The following is a 26354-nucleotide window of genomic DNA, read 5'->3' as shown; positions in this document are numbered from 1 at the left end:
AAGGTGTGTGCCAAAAAATCAATTCATATAAGAATCGCAAATCTCATTTACTACGATTCAGAATTGATTTGAAATTTTCCACCCCCCCTCAAAAAAACAAACAAACAAACAAACAAACAAACAAACAACAAAAAAAAAACACATGCTGTCTGCCTCCATTTTGTATGTGGGACGTCCTGACGCCACCACGGTGCCGGTTCTGGAACATACACCCTATTCCCATGCTCTTTGGTTTTCCACCCACATACATTTACATCAAGTCACCAATTAGACACCACATTTATTAATTACTTGAATAATGAATTTGTTTGTTTGTTTGTTTATTCATTTGATAAATGTTCCAAACGTAATAAATGTGAAAGACACTTTAATGTCTCCATTTGTCATTCTGTCTTGAAAAGCAGACTGGAGTAGATCATGAGGACGCTTTGCACACCTATAGATTGAACCAGAAATCATGATGAATCGAATCGAATCGCGAGATAGTAAAAAAGATTCCCACCACGAATAGACACAGATCAAGCTACATATGAATGCTGATTTTTTTTTTTTTTTTTCAAATCACCACATTTTCTATATTGGCATGTATGACAGTGAAAGAAAAACTATGTTCTTTTGTAAATAGTCTCGTGAGTGAGACTATTTTGAGAGTCCTGGCAAAGAAAAACAGACATTATGCATTTAATTCTCAGTACACTGATGTGGTGCCATATGTTTACCTCGCTCCTCAGAGGACAAGCAATCAGTTACTGTCTATCTTGATATGTGTGTGAATGTTTTTGTGAAAGAGCATGTGTGCCACCATTAGAGCAGGTGTGTGTACAGCGTGAGCATGCATTGTGCCAGCGAGCACTACCATCTGTGAGTAGGTGGGATTGTGAAGCAGAGCAAGGGAGCTTTGGCAGGCAGTGGGGGGGTGGAACACATTGATTCCCATGGAGGGCACCTGCATGTCAGGTCTGAACGCAACAGCAGCAATTTCATTTCTGGAGGCATTAACAGGATGCAGGTCAACTGCATACAGGTTCACGTAAGGTCTTAGTGTGAACCTCACTCGCATCTTTCTGTGTTATGAATTGCTTGCAACGTATTTAGAGTTGGCAAACACATTTGACCGTTGGAAAAAAATATAGTATGTTTGAGTGATAGATGTGAACTGTATAAAAGGCTATTTTTATGTAACATTCCCATTGAGGAAGGTTCAGCAAGGAGGGGAGGAAGGGAAGCTCCATCCTCAGTGTCTGATAAAGAGCATACTGTTAAAATGGTAGAGGTACTTTGAAAAGAGTGCAGTTTGAAGGTAAAATTTTACTGAGTTTTCTGATATGACTGCTTAATTTCAGGTAAATGAATCTCTCCAGGTGATTGCTGATATGAGCCCATTAATCGGTCATACACTTTTTACCCGAAAGTTTTCCACTTTCAGCAATTTTTTTCCCATTTCCACTCAATTGCTAGTCAGCCCCCTGTAATAAAGTGTCAGATTGTGAAGGACATGTTTGAGAACAGACCCAGTTGGTAAATGAGCCTCTGCAGGGAGGAAGCAGGATTATCTCAAAATGGTGCTCTGCTAGAAAAAACTGCTCCTATTTGGATGTTAGAGCAAAGCACGGGCGTGCTCTCACGAATAACACTGCTTGGAGAGTGGCACGACTTTATTATTCAAAGCCTACAAAGGCCTTTGTTCTGTGGAAATTAGACATGCAGCAACGAAACAGACCACAGGACTAGGTCTATTCAACCACAACAAAAAACCTCTTAAGGTGCTACAAACAGAAACACACCTGAAATACAGATGAGGGCAAGAAACGGCACAAAAAACAATCACACACTTATTTGAACAGGGCTGAAATTCATGTGGAATAAGCCTATTTTATCCTCCATACATTATCCAACAGGCTCTATATGATACTACAGCATGTCGAGGTATTAGGACCTGATTTAAGGGAGCACGCTGATATTACAGTGACCTGTAACCATAAGCTCCTACTGGTGAGGTGTTGGCATGTCCAAACGATGACAAAACAGTGATGATGATGCTCCAAGTCTCCCCTATGATCGATAACACCTTTCCAACAGTGACATCCACCTTCTAGCCAAGTACTGCCACCACAGTGCACTTGCTATTTAAAGCCACTAGTTAGCATGCAAGACAGACAGAAGCACTTTTAAAATCACTCAGGAGACTTAAAATAGTAAAACCATCTGATGCTTTTTCCTTTGACATAAACCGCACTCTATGAGTCTGAGTGAAGACTTCACTCACATTATCTTCCTAAAAACTCATCCTTTAGATGTCAACATTAATAATTCAAGCTCAATTCAAGAATGGGGGTACCACATGTCTGAACAACCCCTGTGCATTTTCTCAGAGGGTATGTCAGGGCACGCTAAACGATATCATAGCAACCAATCAGGAAGCATTTGAGAGAGATAGAAGTACTTACTCCACCCAGGTTGACCTCTCCTTTGCGTCCTCCAGAGAACTGGCTGGTGAGATGGTACAACATGGTGCGTCCACGCTTCCTGGCCTGGATGAAGTGAGAGCTGCTCTTTCTCCTGCACCTCTTGTCATCTGAAACTGTCACGGTACCTCAGATTAGTATAAATTAAATAACAAGGTTGTCTCAAGGAACTTGGTGGAAGTCAAAGACAAAGGTCAATTAAACTAAATTAAACTAAAGAATATTGTAGAATCTAAAGCATCATGTGAACCTTCGGCAGGTGTTTATACTAAATATTTCTTTCTTTTAGCTTTTAACTAAAGACCCAACCAGTGATATATACTTGACTTTCGTTTGTTTTTATTATTACATGATGACAGTCCAGGTTTCACTTGAGGACACACTGCTGTCCAAATCAAAGTCCCGTTGGAAAACATTGTCTGAGTTCAGTGAGCAAATACCAACCCAAACAAAACTGCTAGGTAGAATGTGACAGTGATGAAGAGGAGCACACGGCGAAAACAAAACCTTGAGGCCTGAGGTTGGCACTTCCGTAAATCACGCTCAAAGTAAGTCAATTACAGGAGTTTTTGTAAACGGGTCTTGTAGCCTACCCTCCTTCTTGCTGTTGTGATGGCCTTTCCCATGGGTGTCAGTGATGTCCTTGAATGAGAAGAGGAAGAGAACCATTTCGCCCTTCTCATTCTTGATGGGCACGATGTCCAGCAGACACCAGAAAGCTGTACCTGGAACAAAAGCAGAAATGTTCATTTAGAGAATGATTTTTTTATTTTTATTTTTATTTTTTGTCCTCAACAGACACATCAAAGCATAAATACATAGGAGCTGATACGGGCCCACTTTTAAACAAATAAGTTAATACTCATTGAGAAATAAATTCCAGTTTAAAGTTGATGTTCCTCACAGCAACTGAGGATACATGAATAAGAGTTGCACGATTTATTCACTGTAATAAAGGCCCTGGTCCCTCTTAGTCAACAGTCAGACACCAGACAGAAATAGCAAAATGATTTCAAATGAAATATTTATTTGTGGTCATTACACATCCCTTGTTAGTCATTATATGTCTCGTTCTGGGAGCTTCTTTTTATGGTGCTTTTGTAGCTCTGCGCGGTCTCTTTATAGTCATTGTATGTGTCTTTGTAGTAATTTTGTATCTCTTTATTTTCATTTTGCATTTTCTGTGTCATCAATTGTTTGACTTTCCATCAAGAAATATTAACTATCATGGCTTCAAACAGAGGATCTGGTTCGGGGGCTTGGACTTTGTGTCGGCAATTGTTATATCCCTCCATGATGCTAACAAATCAACTGTGGCATGGGGTGACGCAATAAGGGATGACCAACTGATTCCAGAAGGAGACTATGCCACCCTTATAAATGTCTTTCTACAATCATAGCACTTTCTATAGTACTATGATTTTTAAATATCATGGAAGCTCACACCATGTTGGAACTATGCCCTTTTCAAATATGGCACAGCCCTTCTAAGGATATACCTTTGAATTAAATTAGATGTGGATCCTGTTCTGGAAGATTGTGCACAAAGAGAAAGAGCAAGTCAGGGGGTTGGTTTTAATAAGTCAGGCAGAGAAAGAAGCACTATGGATCCAGGACCTTGCCATAACCCAGTATGCTCATTAGCAACTCTGAAGAAACTGTTCTCTGCCACCAAACAGATGTTTCACATCTCCTATACTGTCCCCATTGTGCCTGTGTGTGTGTGTTAGGCATAGACAGGCAGGGAGAAGAAGAAACTAGTGTAGATGCTAATGTTTTGGCAAAAGGCTGTTGGTGTGAATAAAACATGACAGCCAGCATTTGTATGTTTTGTGCTTGCAAGCAGCAGGCATACACTTGTGAGGAGGGTGTGTGTGTCCACGCAACTGCTACAGTGTCAAACTTTATTATAAAATATATTCGCCATTTGATTTATATATTTATGCGTGTATTGCTTCTCTTTCCACTTTAATTCCTGTGTTCTCTTTGTCTCTTCCATATTTCTTGTGTCTGAACGACATTAAATGATATTTGGGGGGATATTTCTCATTCTCATTCTTTGTAGTGACAGGGCCTCTCTGCGGCTGAAACAAGCAAACGAAAAAAAAAAAAAAAGCTAAGCTGGAAGAAAAACCTTTTCCAACTGCCGTGCAGATTTGTTGATCCATCAGAGTAGCTAGTGCCACACACACTCTGAAGGTGCTGCAGGTTTGGCTCTGTGTTGAAGAAACATAATCCTGTGTGCCAATCAAAGACACTGAGATGTTGTTTTCTGTCTCTTGTCAAGCATGACCTCTTATTTTGAGCCCAAGACTTTGTTAGGATTAGCTAGAAGTCAGAGGGAATGAGTTAAATTCAGGATTTAAGCTACTGCACACAGACGCTATGCATGTAAAGTACTTTGTCCTGCATTAAGAAGTTATGATTATCCTTGAAAATGTGTCTGAAGAAATAAGCTGAAGCTTCTTATTCAACAACACAGCGTGTTTTGAGCTTGAGCTTCATCATCGTCATTAATCATCAATAATGAGGACTGAAGAGCACCAGTTTTAGAAATGAGCAGGCACACTACCGAACTGCTGGATCCTATTTAAAATTCTGCATTGTTGAGGAGATTTTAATTTAGCCAAAATATTCAGCTCACAACTAAAAATAAATCTACACTCCATAAGAACCCCAAAAAATGTCTCCCAACATAAATTCTGCCTCGGAAACTGAACAATCAAACCCAAACAGACTCTAGGAGTCCTCAGTTAATAAAAGATGACAGGGATGTAATTGTTATATAACCTTGCAATTTAACTGAATAAAACTACATACTGAATTCAAAAGGTTATGTATGAATTGGCTCTGGCTTTCCTTCCACATCCTTTTTGCTAGACACACACCGTTCTTCTTGTAGAAGCGGACTTCGGCCTGGTACTCCTCTCTGCCCTCCAGAGCCTTCTCCATCTGCTGGGCCACATGCTCGCTGGTGTCCATCCCATAAAGAAAGCGGCAGCTGCAGTTTTTTTGCATCACCTCAGTCCTTGTGAAGCCCGTCAGTTCACAGAAGCCATCAGAGCAGTATACGATGGGGTAGCCGCGGTGGCCTTGGGCGTTACCCAGCAGGAAATTACTGTCTGTGAGGGGAACATGAAAGAAAGAGCTGGGTGCATCACGATAAAGACTAAATTCTGGTACCTAGTTTGTCCTTTGCAATCAAATCAAAGTCTGTCTAGCTCTTTGAACTTTTCAGGTTTGGGTCAACTCTAGTTTAAGGTCACAGCAAACATGAATCAGAGTTAGTGTTAGTGAGTTAGTGACTCAATGTAAGGCTAAATTAATTTCCCCAGGTTGTCATCGTCATCAGATTTCTGCTACCACAGTTGATTATCAGATCGACTGTTTTGGCCAGTGAAGGGAAAAGGCATCTTGGTCTTCAGAAGGTAAGATGTAAAAACACGCTGACTAGGGCTACTAACTGATAACAACAGATTTTTCCTGGTCTCCTTGATTGCATTATGTGAACCCTTAAAAGACTTGGCCTTTGAATTTCAAAACTGATTGGATAATAATGCAGGGAAGTGTAAAAGAACCATACCAATATAAATGGGAATCTGAAGGAAGCATATACAACAGATTTAAGCCACAATAATTTTAAACTTAAAATAATGTAAGTGAGGCAAAAAAATAAAACAAAAGCTAATGACTTTTAAACTACCTTGACATGGACATATATATACAGCCATACACATATACCCAAAATTTGATGCTAAATCATAGAATATTCCTCTACTTTATGAAAATGGCCTCAATCTCAAATATTTATACAGGCCTCATGATGGATGGAACATTAATTCAAAATCGTATAAAATTTTAGAATATCATCAGCATCCCACCCTCTTGTGTTTGTTCACCTTTATTTTGCATGTCATCCTCAAGCTATTGACATTATGCCTTGCTCATAAATTCTCAGTATGAATATACCTCCATGGCCTGAATGAGGCCGATAACATTCATTTGTCTATAAGTCAAATTTAAGTGGAGGAATTAAGTCTGGTGTGGCGGTATTAACGTACTGTAATGCATCATGGATCATATTTGTATGTGTGTGCTGCTGATTCACACCAAACTCTTTTTGCGTTGCCCTTTGTTGCAGCTTACCGTGGTCTCACCCTGGACAGTGATCCAGCAGTCAGCAGTGCTGCTTTCTTGCTGTGTCTTATTTAGTTAATGCTGCAAGACAAACACCCAAAGCACCAAAACTCATCCCAGTCGTTTCCGCCTGCAGCCCTAACATACCACACATTTGTTCTGCCTAACTACACAAATTAATCTTGGTGATAGGTATATTGGAGTTTGACGTCATGTTTTCCCTCGGTTGCAGTAGGCCTGGGAGCTTGATGAGCTAGAGCAGGTTTTTGGTTCAATCTGATTTCTGTGTGTGCCAGAGCCGTGGAGCCATCAGTGGAAGGAACTTTGAAATGCGAGACATTAAAGCTGGGCCGAACACAAAGCTGCTTACTCATTGGTGCTAAAGATAAAAACCTGTTAAGAGTGAATCTTGCTGTGATTTATACATTCCAGAAACACCCCTTCCTAACTACTTTTTTGTGTGACGTACTCCCACTGCAGAGTCAAATGGACTCCAAATACCCTTTCATTGTACTCCTGAGTTTATGATCATGGACAGATATTTTGGCACAGTTTTTGGGGTGGAGCTTTCCTAACCTGCTCTATTTGGAAAGAGTCTTGAGATAACTTCTGTTATCTGCTGCCATATGAAAAATTGAAATGATAAACATCATCACACATATCTCAAACAAAAATATGTTTTTATCTTAATAACAGCAGGATTCTCTAATTATTCTAAGCCATGTTTACTTGTTCAGGTTGCTTTGGAATGATTGGATTAAAGCTCTCCACTGTTTGCACACTTAGGGAAATACCTGTGCTCATTTAGTTGCTAATTAGTTGATAAGTCATGACTGAACTCTCAAGCCTCAATCCACAGTAACTGAAATGTTTCTGCTGCTTAGCTGAAAACCTCTTGAATGACAAGAACAGACCGGTGTAGAAATCTACAGATTCCACGGGTCTAAGAAGGAGTATTAAGCAGCTGTTACTACACTTTCTTCAATCTAACACTGTAATTGGCCAGAAAGAGTCTGTAGGGGATTTTTTTCTGAGTAGTGACAACCTTTCTTCGGTGTGCAGTGAGCAGCAAGTAAATTGTCAACATGGAATTATAGAAAAAGGCAGGCATTAGCCAGATCCATCAAAATGAAGAGGAGTTTGTTTTTATTTGGCCTGTGCTATTACTGAGTACTATTCCCTTACCCCGGATTTCATTACGTGAAAAGTGAAGTATTTCTGTTCCATAGTCCGCCCACGAATGTGGGTTTCATGAAGAGAGACTGATAGCTGTTGCTTTTTATGCATATCAAGACATAAACTCACAACTTTAAACACAAAGTGCTGGCTCAGTCTTTTCACATCTAAATAAATCACCCTAGTAACAACAGCTGCAGAAGACATGATCGCCTATCCTGCTGAAACAAAAAAAAAAACAAAACCTAAAAGCAACCTGACCTCTTTTTCATGTACTATAAATTCCTAACACCTCAACTCAGTGAGCCAGCAAGTGTCAGTGAGGAACTGCATTCATCTCTGGTTTATGTAATGTTTTGCTAAGAATAGGTACATCCACTCAGCATCCTTAAATCGGTCTTTCAAATGGGTCAAGAGCAGGTGTGGTCATAAATCACCTCCTAAGGATGGATTTAAACCAATGAGTCGTGAAGGAGACAACTTTTATGCTGCATTTGGAGATATATAAATTGTGCAGCAGTGACAGAAGTCTGAATGATTCAGAAAAGTTCCATTCAAGCTGCGATGTTTGACACTATAGGAGCAATCAATGATTTTATTTGCTGTCTTGCTGACAGTTACATGACCGAATATTAATCACTGCAGTGACTGTTAAAGCAGCTTTGCTTAGTTCAGTTTAGCACAGAAAAGAAGCAAAGAAAAGCATTTTCCACAGTGTCAAACAATTACATTTTAATTGGTGCATTTTCTGCTGAGACTCTCATCTTTATTCTGGAAGAAAAAATATCTCTTTGGGCTTTTCACCTAATTCACGAACACATTCTAGAATTTCTTATTAATTTCTCCTCTGGAAAGTTTGTAAACAAGCAATCCAGCACCCACATGAACCCGACAAAAAAGAACTAAACTGCTTCTGTGAGTGTGGCTGTGTGCGTGTGTGCGTTTGTGTGTTTGTGTGTGTGTGTGTGTGTATGTGATCGTGACAATGCCTCAGTTCTTAAGCAATAATCCTCTCAGGGATATTGCTTCGAGTGGCCGCTCCGCTGAGCCAGCTTCCTTAATTACACATCTGTGCTGACTTGCTACAACTGTAATCTGACATGATAATACTGCATGCTACTGCTAGCAACAAGCCGCCTGCATCGTGTTCATGTTGCTCGAGCTCCTCAGTGTATAAAAAACTAAGCCCACAAGACTTGGCCTTTGCATCAGCAGCTAATTACCATCCACTAGCCTGTAATTACTTACTGGGGCAGAGCACAAGGAGAAGTGGACTTGGAGAGGCAAGGTCATCAGTCTAGAAAATAACGATGAGGAGAGTCCGTGCAAATAGTCATTTATTTGGATAACAGTCAACAGTTTTACCTGACAACATCTGGAGCCAGGAGCTTGTTTGAAAAAAGTATCTGTGCTGTTGTATCTGAATCCTGTGAATGGCAGAAACTGGAGTTATGTAGCACCTTCATTCTGAGAACGGTGCCAAGTGCTTTCCAAAGCCTCACACCTACTCACACCTACATGGATGGAGGTGGAGCTGCTGTGTCAAGTACAGATCTGCTGATCAAGGTTTCCGTGCGTTACTCTGAGAACAAATTTTTAGGAGGATGAATAAAATCCTTCTCATTACTGGCGGATGTCAGTATCAATGAAGGACTTTGACAATCACAAATCAATGCTGGGATCAAACGTGGCACCTGTTAAACTAACACAATAGCTTCAGCGAGCCGTTTGCCTCTCTCTGCAGTGTTCTGGCCTTTGTAGCTGTCTATTAAGACCTGTTTGTCAGCTGGATAACAATGAGCTCACAAAAGGTTCAATCTGACAGTCCTCCCTGTCTCCCCTTTGGTTCCTTTTAACAGAAAAGTGTTTAGGGGGGATTTAAACCCGGTTCTTATCTTACACAGCCCCGCAAGGCGATGTCAATGTTAAAATGCTACCAGGGAGGTCGTGTAAAAGCGGGAGGTGGGAATAGACGTAAAGGACATGCATGCGTGTTGTTTCACACACACAACGTGCACAGAACAGGGTTGTCACTGGATTTTAGCCTTTGTGGCAACAAACATCTGCCCTGCTGATGTACCCTAAAGCTAAACTCAAGCAGTGCTTTTCTTTAACCTGACCCTGATCTTTGACCTCTGACAATTTTGCTCAAGGGACCAGATGATTGTCACAAGCAGGCACTTATGTCAAATCAGCATACTCCAGATAGAAACACATGACAAATACAAAGCCCTGAGCCCAGGTCACACTATTGCACACACACATGCACATATTTCCTTTGGGAAACAGGAAGACTGACATTGCCATGGGCCAAAAACTGTGCTGTGCAGTGCAAAAGGTTACTAACTTAACCTGTTCTGACGTTTTACTTGTGCTTGAGTCTGTAAGTTTACAGATGAGCAATTTCCTCTGTCCAGGATGTTAAATTAACATCAAACTAAATTTGCTTTCAGTGTTCATAAATGTTATTTATAAGGTCAAGCAAAGTCCAATCAATAACTGTGAAAATGACTCTCAGAGCGATACACCGGGGAAATTAAACAATTACATGTGAAAATATGGAATGTTGGCGCTAAATGTCAGCGCTTTTAAAGCCAAATATGCCGGTAGGTGAGCTTACACAAAGGCAGAGTGTGGTCTTCTGTTAATAATGTAGGCATGCTGGGAAAAAGACAATGCAATAGGACAATGATGTCTGATATAAACTGCACTTATTGAAATGTTCCAGACAAGGTGAGGGTCGTGTTTACTGAATGTTTTGATGATGTAATTTCGAACATGTTTGACTGCACAGTGGCAGAGTCAGCAGTTGTGGTTTCTATTTTATTTTTTTTATTTTTTTTTTTTTTTGCAGCAAGAGCCTTGTACGGTGGAACCTCTGTGCGCTGTCTACATCTTCTCTGCCTGTATGGCTTCCCTTTAAGTACTCAGGCTTCTTCCCAGAATCCAAAGTCAAACATGCTCAGCTTAATTGGTGACTCGAATTAGGCATGTGTGAATGTGATGCCTGTTTGCCTCAGTGCGTTTCTACATGTCAGCTGTGTCTGACTGAGAGCCTGTCCAGGGGGTACTCCACCCTCATCCAACGTCAGATGGGAGACGATCCAGGCCCCAGCGGCCCTATTGGATAAACAGGCTAAATAATGGATGGCATTATGTAATTATTACTTGAAAAATTTAGGTAAAATTTAATTTTAGTTTAAAGCCAATATTGACTTTTGAAAACTTTTTAAAATCACCTTTTCAAAATGAGTGTCAGGTTATTTTACACAGTAACATGTAAATTATAGAATAGATACATGGTGACAAATTACATTTGTACGGTCAACGGAGGGCCAGATAGGGAAAATGTTGGAGTGACACCTTCAACTAAATAGTTGACACTGTTTTGCTACTCTGTCCGCAGAAGTGTTGTTTGTTATTTTGCTGATTTGAAAGAATTTTTGCTGAGCTATATTTCATATTATGCAATTACATCAAACTTGTTACAGCCAGCATTTTGGTGGTTGCATAAAAGAAATCTAGTTTGGCAATGAACTTTAAAGACAAAGTATCAACTGCAAGGGACAAGCAGAGAGTCGTGTTTTAAGATGTAACATTTGTCTTATAACGGACTTTGAAAAAAATAAGAAATAAAATAAAATTCCACAGATTAACGCAAAAACAGCCTTCCGGTGTCAAACACTGCTCAGTGAGATACATTTCTAAACATCAAAAAATTCTATCTTATTTCTAAGCTTTAAGAAACCTTTTATAAATTATTTCTATGCAAAAATGGAAATCCTCCGTAAGCTAAAGCTGGTTGTAGCCATTGTGAAGCCATACTTAAAAGGTATTGCACCTGGACTACCCACAATGCCACTTGTTGTAAGGCTCACCTTTCCAAAACAAGAGACCATCTTCCCTCTAGAAGTCTTTGATTGGGAAAAGAACGTTCAATTGTTTTCTCTTTGACAGACCATTTCTTGCTGAAAGACCAAAGTCTTCAAGCATCATCCACGTCAAGTGGCGGGACCCTGTTGCCCCGGAAACAAGGAGGAAGTTATTTTGAGACACGGGCACACTGCCACTCCTCTAGGAGACTACAGCCTTATGGTGGCCATGATAATTTCTTAGAAGTGGCAAAAACTGGCATGTAGTAGAAAATATGTGTCCTGCTGTCTACCAGTTGCTCAAAAATGTCCATTATCTGGCCAATAGGAGGGAGAATAAGCTTCACAGAAGATTTTAAACTTGACTTGAATGATGAGAATATGAAATTATTTGAAGCAGTGTAAGTTTGCTGCAAAGTGGTGGATGTGGGCTCAGCTGTCCAGAGCTGTAATAACGCTGTAGGGCTGAAACACAACTGCGTGTAAAGAAGCACTACACATTCGTACCACCGACGACTAAACATAACAACAGCAACAGAAAATGGTGGACCAGGAAGGTTTTTTCTTAAACAAATATAATCAGTCTCTTTGGAAAATTGTATTGCTCAATAGAAAAGATGGCATCATAAAAAGAAGCGTTTCTTTGCCTGTAGGTTCTTCAAACAAGGAGGTCAGAGAGGAGGTTCAACTAGCAAGCAGCCCCCCTGGAGTTGGCAGAGGGCTAATTTAGCTGAAAGACTCTTCAGCTGGGTAGCTGCAGCATGAGGGCATGACCTAGAGTTCTGCAGCTGAACTGTGTTCAGCTCACATATCTGGATTCACTGCGTGTTCACTGTTGTCTTAGAAACCTCCTAAATTGTATTTTTAAATAGTCATCGTACAGATATTACAACAATTCCTGATGAGCAACATATTAGTCCTTTAAGCTCTCCAGAGATCCTCTAGCATCTCATTAGGATGGCAGACTCACAAGTTAAAGCTATAATTGCACTCTCTGCACATCAATTATACAGTAATGTCAACCATTTCACAGTGTTTATTTCCCCCAAGTTGAACTGAGACCCAGCATGGAGAATAACTGTGAAAAAGCTGTGCATTCAAACCACTTTAACTGACTAAGGGAGCACAGGCTGAATTGACAAGCAAGCACAGACGTCCCCACTGTATTTGTTTACGAGCCACAACCTCCCCTGAGGTGGCACAAGGTAAAAAACAAGAGACACCAGCCAAACAGAAGTGGCAGTGTTGCCTAATGGCTGCAGCGGCGAGTTTGGAGCTTACCATATGAAATACATTTAAAAAGGCAGCATGATTTTTCAGGTTCTATTTTCTGCTTGCGCCTCTGCTGTAAAAGCAGGCAGAAACTTTTTTCAAAAAAATCTCACTGCCACCAGCAGCGATTGGCATCAGTAAATCCACATGGAAGTTTCCTGGTTGAAAGCAGTTGATGAAATGACATAAATGTGTGAATTTCTGGCTGACTCAGAAAGAAGAAAAAAAAAAAAAAAAACAGCAAAAACCCAAACCCATCAGGCACATTGCAACCAGCGAGTCATGTAATGAGAGAACAAGGAGATGTCACACAACCCCAGCCAGACTAAAAACAGAAATGCTGCAATTACATAGTGAGCCACTTTAAAGTACAAAAATTGTACTCATTTTGAGGTGAACAACAGAATAGACTGTGTTTCCACTGTACTTACGGGTGCCATCAAAGCGTGTCGCGATGGTGTCCAGAAAGGTATTCTGGGGGGCCAGGAGGCCCTTCATCACCGGCATCTTGACCCAGATGTGGGATGGCCAAGAGCTGGTTCGAAGTCACACCATCCCAGAATCAGAGCAGGTGGTTTCCAGGGGCTCTCAGCAGGTGCAGGGGACTTTGAGGGTGACAGTTTAGTGGCAGTTGTGGAGTCACACATTTACAGGAAAACCAGCCACCCTTCACTGAGCTGTTTCTGTCCCAAAGACAATAGTGCAGCCTGGGAAGACTAAAATAGCTCACATGAACAATGCAGGGGTTCGGGCGTGGGCAGCTCAGATAAGTAGAAAACAGTAGCAATCACCAGCAGCTGCTCAGTCAATAAGGAGGGATCATGTCCAGGTGACGCTGAGATCCAAAGAGCTTCAGATCTGTCAGCCCAGCTGTTACTTGCCTGCACCTTTCAGTCCGAGAGCGCATTCCAGCAGCAACATGGATGAAGTTATCCTTTAAGTCCACCGTGTTTTCCATCTAGAGGGGGAACAAGAACCTGCAAGATAAAAAACAAAAACAAAGACAGCATGTGTCCACACTCTCTCATCCCGCAGCTCAGTGCTCTGTTAGGATGCCGTGGCTGATTAGTTGCATCTTCTTGAGCTTTCTCCCTCTCTCTGTCTGTCTTACTGCTGCTACCATCCATTCCTGTGATATCCCAGCCAATGAGATGCTGCCATCCTCTGTGGGGACCTGTTTCATCTGTGTCAGGGGTAGAGAGAGAGAGAGAGAGCGAGAGAGACAGAGAGTGCATTGGTTTGAGAGCAGGAAGAGGGAGGTAGAGGAAGGAGGGAGGATTCTTTTGGAGCAGGTGACAGCACCATTACACCCCATAGTGCTACTATCAGCACATGGCTTTTGTGCGAATGTCTGCAAATCAAGACAAGATTGATTACCCACGCGTCAGTCAATGCAGCCTATTGTATTCAGGTGGACTGTGTCCTATTGTGCTTTTCTTTCATGGAAGTGTGACTTGAGGGAAGTTTTTTTTTTTCTTATATTTTGCTAAGTGAAGGAGTTGAATGAGCTGTAAAATCCCATTCCTAGAATTTTACAGTTTGAAACTTGTCTCTTCTGGATGGTCACTGTTGTCCTCATAGCCTCTACAGTATCCTCATGAGAAAATTAAAGCTCTGGGATAAAAGCCGCTAAGAGCGGATTAAAAGGATAAGCCTGGAGATGTTTTTCATGAGGACTTGATGCTAAACACACCAAAGTAATGTTGCATCTTAGCTCACTTTGACTTAGCTGATGAGAGAAATGGCTCTTGATATTGATGCTTAGCTTAAAACATATGTTGTCAATTTTTAATGAACTTTGTCAACAGTAATCTCATTAGATTTTACAGTAATCTAGGAAAGATGAACCTTCCATTAATGTAATTATTGTCACACGACGTGCAAAATTAAAGATGGCAAACAAATTTAAGAAACCTCATTAGATGTTTTCTTCCAAATTTCAGCACAAGTGTAGATATATGTATATTTTGTTTACAAGTGTAACATAACTAGTTAATATTAACATTTATTCAGTTTTTCACAGAAAATGTGAAGAAGGCTCATGATTTAACTGGAGTTTGAGGTTGTATAGATGAACATATAAGGTAGAGGAACACCCAGAGCAGTTTTTTTTCCTGCTCCGTAACTTCCTTATTAACAATGGCTGGAAATTTTTGAAAAAGAAAAAATATCTTCACAGTTTAATGCAAAGAGAGGGACAAGTCAAAATAAACAAGAGGAAAACATTTAAATCAATAAGTTTCTGTCAAGGATATTGGTCCTTTCAAATGCTGAGCTGAGTGTTGGCATTACCTCAAGCCCAGAGTGAAGTTGATCATCTTCACGGTGAAGAGTGAGTTTGAACGTGATCTTGATTGACAGTTGCAGCAGACAACTGCAGATCCCTGAGATAAGAAGGGGTCAATGATAATCATTGTATGGGCAATTTAATGTTGAAATGGATGATGGATGGAAGAAATGGATAAATGGATGAAGCTGCTAACTAGATATAATTCAGACTCTGCTTTGATATCTCAACGTAAAGATATCAAAGCTTTGTAAACTCATAATTAAGGTTCATTCATTAGACAAAAGGTGAATAAAATGCACAGATCAAGCAATTCATCCACCAGGCTGCACAGGTGAGCTATATTTGGGGGAAGGGGGGGGTTGGGTGAAAAAAATGCACACAGTGAAAGTAAAAGACTGTGTGGCAGACTGTAACAGGGTATTGTTTCCATCTCAGATCCTATTCAAGCCCTGGCCGCTATTCGCTGTTATTTATTTTTAATGGCTTCTCATTGTTCAGTCTTCTTGTAGTCCATCCATCTCTGCTTGTCTCTAATAAAGAGGCTAATCCATTAAACATGGTCACCATCTACTCCACAGTCTAATACGACATTCACGCACAGTAAAACTCGTCAAATGCAATCCCAACTACATTTCCCACAGTTCTTAGCTTGTCTCCTGGAGGTGAAAATTTGGGGATATCACTTAGTATAACATAAAGAAATTCAAATTTGTAACTGTTTATCGATATTTACCGTAACAGCTCTTACTTACCATTTTAAACCTGAATGGAAAGCTGCAGTCCCAATCCTGATTTAAACTGTAAGATAGATAAGCCTCATAGGCCACATCATTCATTCAACATGCAATATCCCCGCTCTCAATTAAACACGTACTCTTTCCTTTGGTAAACCCATTGAGAAATCACGTCTGTCATTCTCAAATCTCTGCTGTTTACATTGAATTAACTTGTGACTGAGCAGATGTGCAAAGAAGCTGTGTTTATATGACTGTGCGTAAATCCTCGCAGCATGCGAGGATGGCAGGAGAAGAAACACACCACCATCTCACTAAGCACCAACTGGAAAAAGACCTAAATCTGTACCGAAAAAGAGAGGAAAAAAAAAAACCAAAAAACAATCAAAGCATGGATTAAATGACTGGGAACTGCATTGTATTCTTACAATACACACAGCATCATCAGCAATAAGTTTGTCTTCATTGCCATTCACTTTATCACAGTTGCTCACATTTCTGAGAAGCTAATTGGAATGAATTAGTTCAAAAAGAATATAAAAACCACAGACAAAAAACATTTAAAGCCCAATCTTGTGAACACTCAGTGAATAAGGCACATTTTGTAATTTGCTTAGTTGCTTAGTTACTTTAGTTTAGTTTTTTTTTTTTTTTTTTTACCTCTGGGGGTGTTTAACATTGGGGGGTCTGCTGGGGAACATGAGGAAAATGAGGCACGCTCACTTCCTCAGGTGACTACAAGTTAAACTGTTTCAGGCTTACTGAGAAGAAATGGCCTCTCAGCCTCCGTCCCTTCATGTAAAGGCTGTTTGATCTTGGCTTCTTTCAGGTAAATTTAGCTGCTATCACCGCTGGTTTGGTCGGATCACACTGTGAAGGCAAAACAAATCCAGAGTGGTGAGTGTCAAATCTTTTCTGAAGTGGGACATGACTAAAAATATTAGCCCACTTTGTGATTGGCGAGACCTGAAGAGACACGCTGCATACATGACACATGACTAACTGACTTGTGTTGGGGGCTGGTTAAATGTTTAGATACTGATTTTTTTTTCCATGTCTGATAAAATGATAAATGTTCAACTATAAGTCAGGATTAAATATCATTTAATACAATCATGTTAAAGTTACATATTTAAACCAGCACTACCTTTCATCTAAATGTCCATTATTCTGTATTTTGACTGTAGTTCAGATGCAGATTTTATGTTTGACTGGCTTTGTGACTCAGTAATAGGATTCAGCATCAAAACATGGATAGAGATACTATCAAGAATCCATCTCAGAGAAAAGGGATCGTGAGACAGATAGGTAATGAATCTGTGCCTCGAGTTGCCAGCGCAAATTACAGACAGTGTGTCTGCTATATGACTACTCCCTCTAGTGGCGTCTAGTGGTTTTCTGCAAGTCATCAAGAAGCAACAAAACTTCTCATCTGAATGGTCCTCTGGACTCAAAATGGGCAGAAATTAGCAGCTCACTGCAGGACACAGATAAGTGGTAGAAATTCAATTAAGTGAGTGAAGTGGTTCTTTTATGTTCTTTTCTCCAGCTGCCCCGAAAACTCAACGCCACAAAGCTTCTTTCCCAAGACTGGTGTAATGTTGGCTGTCATGGAGGAGAGCGAAGTTAATTAAACAAGTTTACAGTAAAAGTTTGCTTTAATATAATTATAAATATGTTTGAGGAAATAAACCAGTCAAATGAAAATGTTTAACTGTCAAAAGTTAATGATGTGCTTTGTCTTAATGCTAGCTAAAAGCAAAATTCACCAATTCTTTCATAAAAGAATTAATCATAAAAAATCATAATCATAAAAGACATGTCCATCAGTTTTGTCATCCATCCCCAACAGCAGGAAGTTTCAGGAAACCGTTTTTCCCAATAAGAAAGCTGCATATTCTTTCCTGCGCAGCACTCGGTGCATTTTGAAAGTGTTGGGTGATGTGTTTGAGAAGTCCATCATCTGCTTACGAAGCTCCTTGAATGCACCGTCGGCCACCAGCTGCACCCTCATTGGGCCGATGCTGCCTTTGATACGAAAAGACCTATAGACAGCTGAGCCCTGCTGGAGACAGATGTCCAGCTGGAAAGGAGAGAAGAAACAATTCAGACAGAGACAAGAGAGAGTGATTTAGGGATAAAGTGTGATCCTGCTGTGTATTTGTGCTGCTTTATAGGATTTTCTTACCTTGTATCGCTGTTCCTCTGTGAGGTTCCTCACACCTTTGAGCTCTATGAACACTTGGTAATGCGGGTCTGAGCCACCTATTGAATCTTCTACAACACAGAGGGAAAGTAAGATCAATTACTGTGCAAACTGAACCTAAATGACCCCTGAGAAGAGTTCCTACAAAGTCAAAGTTTGGGACATTTTACCCAGGATGCCACTCTCAGCACAGCAGTAGTCAATCAGCTGAGCGCCGGGCCACTGAGCAACAGCTTTCTTAAGTGCATCAAGGAACAAGGCTTCAGATACCTTCTCCCCTCGAACGTTCAGCATCTGACCTCGTCTAAGAGGAGACAGAAACAGACAGAAAATATTTTACAACACAACTACACATACAGCACACTGAGCACAGCATGATCCACTTGTGTTTAACTGTACCTGTACTGAAACTCAACAATGGGACACTGATTGTGGAAGCCAACTACTTTTACAATATCTCCAATGCAATATCTGGAAAAAACAAAAAAAAAAACAGCATAATATCAATGTCACTGATGGTACAATCTTAAATTCTAACTGCATACCACGTCGTCTGATGCAGCCAGAGGACAATTCTTGATATTAACTTTCTCATTCTTCATCTGTCATGATAGTTTTATGTCAAGTGAAAGCACATCACAATATTTGTGAGACAAGGTAATTGTGGGATATGGATCCCAAAAGATATTTTGGAATATAACATAGCAATTACCTTTCAAACTAAAACTTTGACCTTGAAGGCCACAAACAAAAGAAAATGTCTGGGCCTGGCTGCGTCGGCAAAAAATAAATAATATTAACAAAAAACATTCTTCATACCTGAAGAGTCCTGAAGCATTCGTGATGACAAGTTCATAGTTTTGTCCTTCCTCCACTTCCTCCATCAGGAGGGTTTGGGGCGTCTCCTCCTCCAGGCTGCTCTCTGGAAGGAACTCACAGAACATGGAGCGAGGACATAGCAGATAGCGTCTGCTTGGCTCCTGAGGCCACAAGTTCACACCTATTAGACCTGCAGAAGCCCATATATTTAGTTAATTATATAACGGTCTAACATGCAAATTACAGAAATAATAATAATAATAATAATAATAATAATAATAATTTTAAATATATATATGTATGTATATATATATATATATAAAATTCTCAATTAGTTTTTTTTCTGCCCAGACCTCAAACAATTAATCATCTGAATTACAAACTGTCACCACAAATCAGAATCCAATATGCATCTTTATTTTCTTCATTACCAAACAATTAAGAAAGTACACAACTCATTTGCATTTATGTATCTGCCAGCAGAAGGACTTGGTATACAGCAAAATGGTAAAGTAACTAGAAATCACTGATTCTGTTGATCTTATTAATTTTTTTTCCCAAAATTCTGTCATCTATTGATATTGATGTGTTGAGGTGTAGGTGGAGGAAATAAAGGCAGTGGGGCAATGTGTTTCAACTTAAAGTCAACTTAATTCTCTTAAGCCAGAAGATCAACAAGACCAATGCACAGGAAATCAAATCAAAACTCAAAAAAAGAAGTGAGATGTTGCTCAGTTTTCTTGGCCATGGGTTATGGGAGTTTGTGCAGCAGAGAAGGACACAAACAACCTGAATCTACTAGGTCAGACTGACATTTATCACTTTATCATTCACATCAGTTGTTCCCACGGCGGTTTCTACTGGTTCTTACCTTCAGTAGCAGCATAAAAGGGTGAGTAGAGAGGAACCCCTTGGCAGTAATTTTCTCTCAACAAGGCCCCATAGATCTGATTAGAGCCTGAGTCCACGGCCAGCACCAGGTGAAGGTGAGGCCACAGCCGCTTGGCGATCCCTCTGAAGCCGTCCCGGAAGTGAGCTCGGAGCTGAGTGGCTCTCTCGGGATCTGGCGTCATCAGGGCTTCAAGCCGGGCCCTCACTTTGGGCTCCAGAGTGAGAGCACTGCTGACCTTCCCATGTTCAATGTCCTCCACGAGCTCCTCCCAACAAGCCTACAGGACACAGAGGAGATCACATAAAATTGAAATCATTTAATACATTTTGAGGGTTTTAACATACCTCTCTTAACTAATCAGAAGGTAAATAACTTGTACCTGTAGGGCACTGAAAGCATAGAAAACTGTGGAGGCAAAGTTGGACTCCAGAGTTCCCACACTGGGATCTTTCAGAGCAAACAGCAGATGCAGGTAGAGGGTGTCCTTCTCACTGGGAACCTGAAGAGACAGAAAACCATAAAACCATAAAATCAGCTTTGGAGTGTTAATCGAGTGGTGAAGACATGACATCCACACTACTCAAATATGTTCACTGCACCTCAAAAGCTGGTGCTGGGGTGGTGTAGAGGTTCAGCATGTGACGAGAGGATGCTGGCGTGGATGAGTTTGGTCCAATAGGAATGCCGGCCTCAGACTGCCGAAAAGTGGGTGAATAGAAGAATTTGGTGGTGCGCTGAAGGCTGTCGGTGGCGGGGAACGCCTGGCGCATGGCATCCAAACACACAGTCACTCCCTGATGGGAAAGTACAAATTCATTTGTCATTCATTTTTCTTCTGCCACTTATCCATTTCCAGGTCACAGGGATGCTGGAGCCAATCTCAGCTCACATTGGGGGAGGGCAGGGTACACCCTGGACAGGTCACCAGTCTAACAGGGCCAACACACAGAGACAGACAGAAACAAACAACCACTCACACTCAGACCTACAGGAATTTTAAGAGTCACCAGTTAACCCACACATGGTGTCTTTGGACTCTGGGAGGAAACCAATGCAAACGTGCGGAGAACAAAAACAGAGCCAACACATCATCAATGCCAAGCAGTGGCTTCACCTGCAGGAAGAACTCAGTGTTGGTGTCTTTGGTGCTGAGCAGCATGGCACTAGGTCCTGATGTCCCAGAGGTCATGGCCAGGATCAGCGGTTTGTCAGCAATGATCACCTTCTGCTCTCCGGTGGCGATGCGCCCGATGAGCTCTCTGTAGTGCTCATAGGTGGTGACAGGATGTCGTGCCCGGAAGCTTACGCTATCTAAAACAATATCAGTGTAACTATGTCAGATTAAATAGCCAATAACCCAGCAGGTGAAAAAAAATAAATAATGTAGATCTTAGGTTATTAAAATCGTATACATAGTGGTTCAGCCGCTGATGTTTTTTGCCATATGTCAAATTAAATAAAGTTCTCACAGAAAATCTAAATGAACAGTTGTTTTCATCTTTCAACAAAGAGAGAAGTTCCACATAATAACCGCTGGACCATGGGTCAATTCAAAAATCTCTGAAGCGGGAGTGGGGTGGCTCTCTGAACATTTGGAGCCATGACCTCAGTGGTACCTTTTGCGCCCCTGCTGTTTAGGCAGCATACATTACATCACCGTAAATCAGGGGGAGTATCTGTGTGTGAGAGCTGGTGTCAACACATGTGCTGGGTATTTTCTTGCACCGAGTGCAGACACGTTTGAAATTTCCAGTTTTTCTTACCATTGATTGAGCGGAAGTCGAACTGTCTCCCATACATTGTGTTGGCATTTTTACGCAGGCGCTTCAGCAGAGTCTCCTCTTGGACCTGCCTCACATTGAGCGTGTCGGCTTCAAGTTTCCTTCTCTGTCTCCTGCCCAGCCAGCCCAAAGCCTTCACACCCAGATACTGAGTCAGAAGGCCGCCGACCGTCCGGTTATCGCCCTCCATCTTCGACCTGACGCCCCTCCAGAGCAGAGCCATCCCGGCCAGGGAGCAGACGCCGAGGGCGGCGGGCAGTCCTGGAGTTACACAAGGAGCACACACGGGCAGAGAGCCGGCAGGGGCCGCTGTTAGTCTGTGTTTACCTTTTACCTTTTTGATTTAGTCACCTACACACAGCTACACACTGCTGCTCCTCCAGGGCCCCGTCATCTGTCACATCAGGCTGCATCATATCCGATCCACCTACCCTCCGTCCGGCCGACGATGGCGACAGCAACCGATAAAATCACAACACACAGCGGCACAACAACGCGAAGCCGGCAGGAAGCCATTTAGACAAAACGACCTGACCTACTTTGTAATGTTGTTTTCCTTCTACACAAGGCTCAGGCTACATTTATGTGTCAGAGGAAGTCACTTTAACTTTTCCTTTCCTGACTGTTGGAGACGCTTCCGTGTTTTGGTTACAGCCTGTCGCCGATTGGTTGACTCTCCTATGACGTAGTCAGTCCCGCTCTCCTCGTAAACTGATTACTAAGATATTTATCAGATATGAAAATATCAACTCACTTTTGGTTATGTATAATAATTCCATTAATAATTTTGTTTAATATTTCACTGTATATAATGTATGTATTATCATATTTTTATATACAGTCAATACAAACCCTAAAAAATCAACAGACAAAAGCAAACATGTCACGCTCAAAAGTAATTTATTTTGATATACCACCACGTGGAAAGTCCAGAGGCAAATTTTGAATAACATGCCTTTATTTTATTACATTTTATTTATTCAAATATGTAATTTATTATGTTGATGATTTTTTTTTCTCCAAACTGGACGTAAAAATCAATTCAAAAATAAATTTAAAGCAAAACATGGATACAATCCGGCCATAAAGAAATATAAATTGATGAAAATATCATATAAATATCATATATCAAAATATATGTTCCTATGAATTACTACATGAAGGATATTGAAGGCATTTGGCGAGTAAATGTTGCTGGTCGGTTGTCAGGTCGAGAATTACTGATTTGAAGGACAATGTGAGCATCAGCGCAGTAATATGAGAGGTCTTGTCTTGAGTTGCAGAACATGTAATTAGTCCTTTTTCTGGTTGTATATTAGTCCACTGAAACCCCTTCATCAGCTGTCCCCCTCAGAAACTGCAAAAGATCAGAGAGGACACAGAAACCTTTGATGCAGGACTGCTGGAAATGATCAGTCAGAGAAATCTAAAGCTCACTCACCTGCATCATTTCCATGGTGACAGCTGATCGTGGGAAGAAAAAACAATATGGTGTAAGTGATAAATATGCAATAAATTTAAGATGAGCTCATAATGTCATTGAGGTTTCTGTTTGTAACTAACCTGTCCAAGGGGCAGGTAACGCCAAGGGTCCATCGACCGAGACGCCATGGACCAGCTCAGCCAGCCAGGACACTTCAGCTGGGTTGTCAACAAAAACCTCCTCTGATTCATCACTGCAAAACTCAAACTCTGCCACAGCAAACACAGACATGCTCAGTGCGCACTCTTGGTTTCATGCTTATTTATCTTTATTCTAACTTATTATGTATTCTAAGGAAGCCTCTGGGAATAGTATATAGGAATAGAGAAGTAGTTGCCAAATATATTTAAACAGGGATAGTTCTTGGACCTCTTTTCTTTCCAGCTGACCTGTGACAGAGCCTTCATCTTCTCCGTCCTCCTCTCTGTACCAGGCTGTGATTGATCCCACTGCAACGCTGCAGTCAGACGTGGAGGATGTCTGGCTTCTGCTTTGAAGTCTCTGTCTTAATCGCGACATGTCGCAGATGTAAGCCTCTTTGTAGAACTGACGGGCTGCAGATACAGACCAAGAAAAAAGGAAAACAACAAATTAGCATTATGATTATGTAAGAAACAAGTCCTGCGCTAATTCCTTTTTTCATTACTTGTTAATATTGTTGTAGCTTGGGGACAAAATAACAGGTCTTAGATGGTTGCCCCAAGGACTGGAGTGAAAAACTGATTAAGATGAGGCTTAAATGGACCAATTCAAATCAATATTAATATTTGATGAGGCTGAAATAATGACCAAACAATGACTTTATTTGAGATTGCAGGTGTTATACAAAAGAAAACAAGTTGTAACGTGCAGGAGATGGGCCTGCTGACCCTGCATGTCTTCCAGCTGACTGATGTAGTTGACTGCATCTCTGGTGTTGATGTGGACACGGTGACAGTCGCTGAGGTGTTTCAGGACATGTTTGGAGTGAAAGGCTGATTGAGTGTAATACACCAGCTTTGGCAGGCACAGCGAACCCACTGCAGCTATTTCAAACCTGCTGCCCTGGAGAGCAACGAAGAGAGAGAGAGCTGGTGTTGTATAGCAGTCAACGGGTAAGTCTATTTCAGTTAAAACATTCTTTGGTGTGTGCAGTGATTTTAGAACCAACCTGGAAAGTGAATCGGTCGATTTCAGTCCAGGAAAAATTATACAAGGGACAAAGTTTTCCTTCCACCCCCTTGAAACAAAATCACAACAGTTCACATTTATAAGACAAGCCTACTACATGCGTACATGCAAAAAGGTTGTCTGTCACTGAGGATGACCCACCTGATAAATATGGACTCCTTTCACTGTTACACCAAGGTGGATCGAACTTTTCAGCTCTTTTTTTTCCTACGCATGAAAGATCAGATGAAAAACAGAATTTAATTTATGAAACATGAACGTATGTTTCATCCGTTGAATAGGTGCAGGAACGCAAGATGAAGCCAAACAGTTTTCTCATCATGCCAGGCATCAGACTAAATTCCTGGTTAGTCTCATCATAACAGGATGAATATAATTCCTGTTATGATTAGAGACTTTTGATGGTTTTCCTCTGTCTACTGCAGACCGACCTGTCTCATTCTGTAGAACGTGACAGCTCCATCCTGCAGGCTGCTGGCCTCTTTGATAAACTGCAGGACAGCTTGTCTCTGGGAGATACCTCTCAGCTCACCATGCAGCAGAGGACAGTGTTGGAGCAGGTAATCTCGCCCACGTCGCTTTATCAGCTGAGGACACAAGTGCAAATGCTGAATTGAAGGATTTTTCTGATTGGGCTTGCAGCGTCACACTTTATTTATTTTTTGTATTTTTACCCAGGAAGGGAAGTAATCTTCAGGAAGAAAGTAACATCTGCGTAGTCTCTCCTGCCTTTGTTCCTTCTCTTCTTCATTCCCCTCTCTCTGCTCCAGATCTCCAACTTCAGCTTGAAGCGCAGAAGCTGCCAGCTGGAAGAACAAGGCTTCCTGATGGTGGCTCTCTGAGTGCAGCACCTTCTGCCTCAGCTCAGTGTAATAGAGCTGTTGGACTCTGCTGCTCCTGAAACAAAGTGGAGATGGAATCACAAAGATCAGATCTGTTTCCCGAAGCTCTAATAATAAATGCAGAATAACTTCAGTGGCATGAGTGCAAGTTCAACTCACAATATAAGCTGCCCATTCTCTACATAATGCTGCACTCTCAGAAATGTGATGAATGGGACCTGAATGTGAAAGAGTCAAACAAATATATGATTTATTTTAAGGTTTCAGCATGATCATTAAGTGATCAGATGATAAAAAGCAGAGTGAGGATACTTACTGTTGTGGAGCCTCTGCTCCAGCTTTTGCCAAAGTACTTCCTCAGTTTTTGCCCCAAATCAAGAAAGAGGTATTCATTATCTATCAAAAAATAAATTGGTTCATTCATTATGAGCGCCATCCCTAAGAACCAGCATTCCTCAATGAATGAAGTGTAAATATTTTCACTTCAGCTCCCACACAGACTCTGACAGACCTCTGAGAACAGCCAGGCTGAAGACTTGGAGGTCACCGACACCAAGCTGCTTCAACAAACCCGTCAACAGCTCATGGCCTCTGGCTTTTACCTGAAAAACACACAGTAAGACTAACAAGAGCTGCATGGCTGGGCTTTCACACTAATTTTGTATTTAATTTAATTTAGGGTAAAATCAGGAAGAGGATTTTGTGACGAAGCCACTCACCCCAACAGTACAGTCCAGATGCTGCTTGTTGGGTAAAAGGATGCACACCTGTCTTCTCCGTTGTGTCCTCATCGTCACAGTATCTTCTGTCTCTGTCCTCATATATCCTCTTCTCATCCTCCCATGGGCTGAACAAACAAGTGAGCCCTGCCTCCCCAGCCTCATGCCTCCTGACTCAGGCTTTTTGTGTCAAAGAGGCATGAAATCTGAAGTCAACTGTAAAGCTGGCATGTTTTATAAACCACATTTAACATTCTCTGGCTTCAGTTTTTCAAGTATTTGAAACATCCAATTTGTGTTTGACAAGCACTTTATAGACTTAGGATCCTACCAAATATTGGTTTCATGTATTTCTTTTCATATGACGTTAATTGATTAAAAACTTTTCATTGCATTATTTCTGAAAGCATCCTGACTTTGATGACATTTTACTTGAACTTTTGCACAGTACTGTAAATATACATTAATTGGGCCAAGTTGGGCCACCATGATCTCT

At 41.1% G+C, this 26354-nt stretch overlaps 3 protein-coding genes across 3 annotated transcripts in view; all 3 read right to left on the bottom strand.

Annotated features, from left to right (window-relative positions):
• kcnh4b (potassium voltage-gated channel, subfamily H (eag-related), member 4b) overlaps positions 1–15309 on the bottom strand; it is a 32340-nt gene extending 17031 nt beyond the window's left edge. The window contains exons 1-5 of the mRNA XM_029527365.1: positions 15215–15309; positions 13354–14105; positions 5354–5587; positions 3059–3190; positions 2448–2581 (exon numbers count right to left, since the gene is read on the bottom strand). Of these exons, the coding sequence (XP_029383225.1) occupies positions 2448–2581; positions 3059–3190; positions 5354–5587; positions 13354–13429 (576 nt within the window). The 5' untranslated portion in view covers positions 13430–14105; positions 15215–15309. The remainder of the gene's footprint in view (positions 1–2447; positions 2582–3058; positions 3191–5353; positions 5588–13353; positions 14106–15214) is intronic.
• A 1234-nt stretch (positions 15310–16543) lies between these two features.
• On the bottom strand, positions 16544–22291 carry ghdc (GH3 domain containing). Its single transcript, XM_029527696.1, has 11 exons — positions 22076–22291; positions 21627–21905; positions 20978–21174; positions 20463–20657; positions 20243–20362; positions 19843–20140; positions 18972–19161; positions 18552–18623; positions 18323–18456; positions 18135–18223; positions 16544–18029 (listed from the first exon to the last, which is right to left on the bottom strand). Exons 1-11 carry the CDS (start codon positions 22158–22160, stop codon positions 17808–17810), a joined length of 1881 nt encoding a protein of 626 aa, XP_029383556.1. The 5' UTR covers positions 22161–22291; the 3' UTR covers positions 16544–17807.
• A 668-nt stretch (positions 22292–22959) lies between these two features.
• Positions 22960–25930, bottom strand: LOC115060446 (FERM domain-containing protein 6-like). The gene is made up of 13 exons (XM_029528373.1): positions 25859–25930; positions 25651–25741; positions 25456–25535; positions 25299–25357; positions 24972–25194; positions 24729–24884; positions 24439–24504; positions 24278–24346; positions 23964–24171; positions 23517–23681; positions 23208–23336; positions 23086–23108; positions 22960–23001 (listed from the first exon to the last, which is right to left on the bottom strand). Exons 1-13 carry the CDS (start codon positions 25928–25930, stop codon positions 22960–22962), a joined length of 1383 nt encoding a protein of 460 aa, XP_029384233.1.
• Positions 25931–26354: the final 424 nt, after the last annotated feature.

This window comes from Echeneis naucrates, chromosome 19 (assembly GCF_900963305.1).
Source record: "Echeneis naucrates chromosome 19, fEcheNa1.1, whole genome shotgun sequence".
NCBI lineage: Eukaryota > Metazoa > Chordata > Actinopteri > Carangiformes > Echeneidae > Echeneis > Echeneis naucrates.
This window is presented reverse-complemented; position numbering and strand designations above follow the sequence as displayed.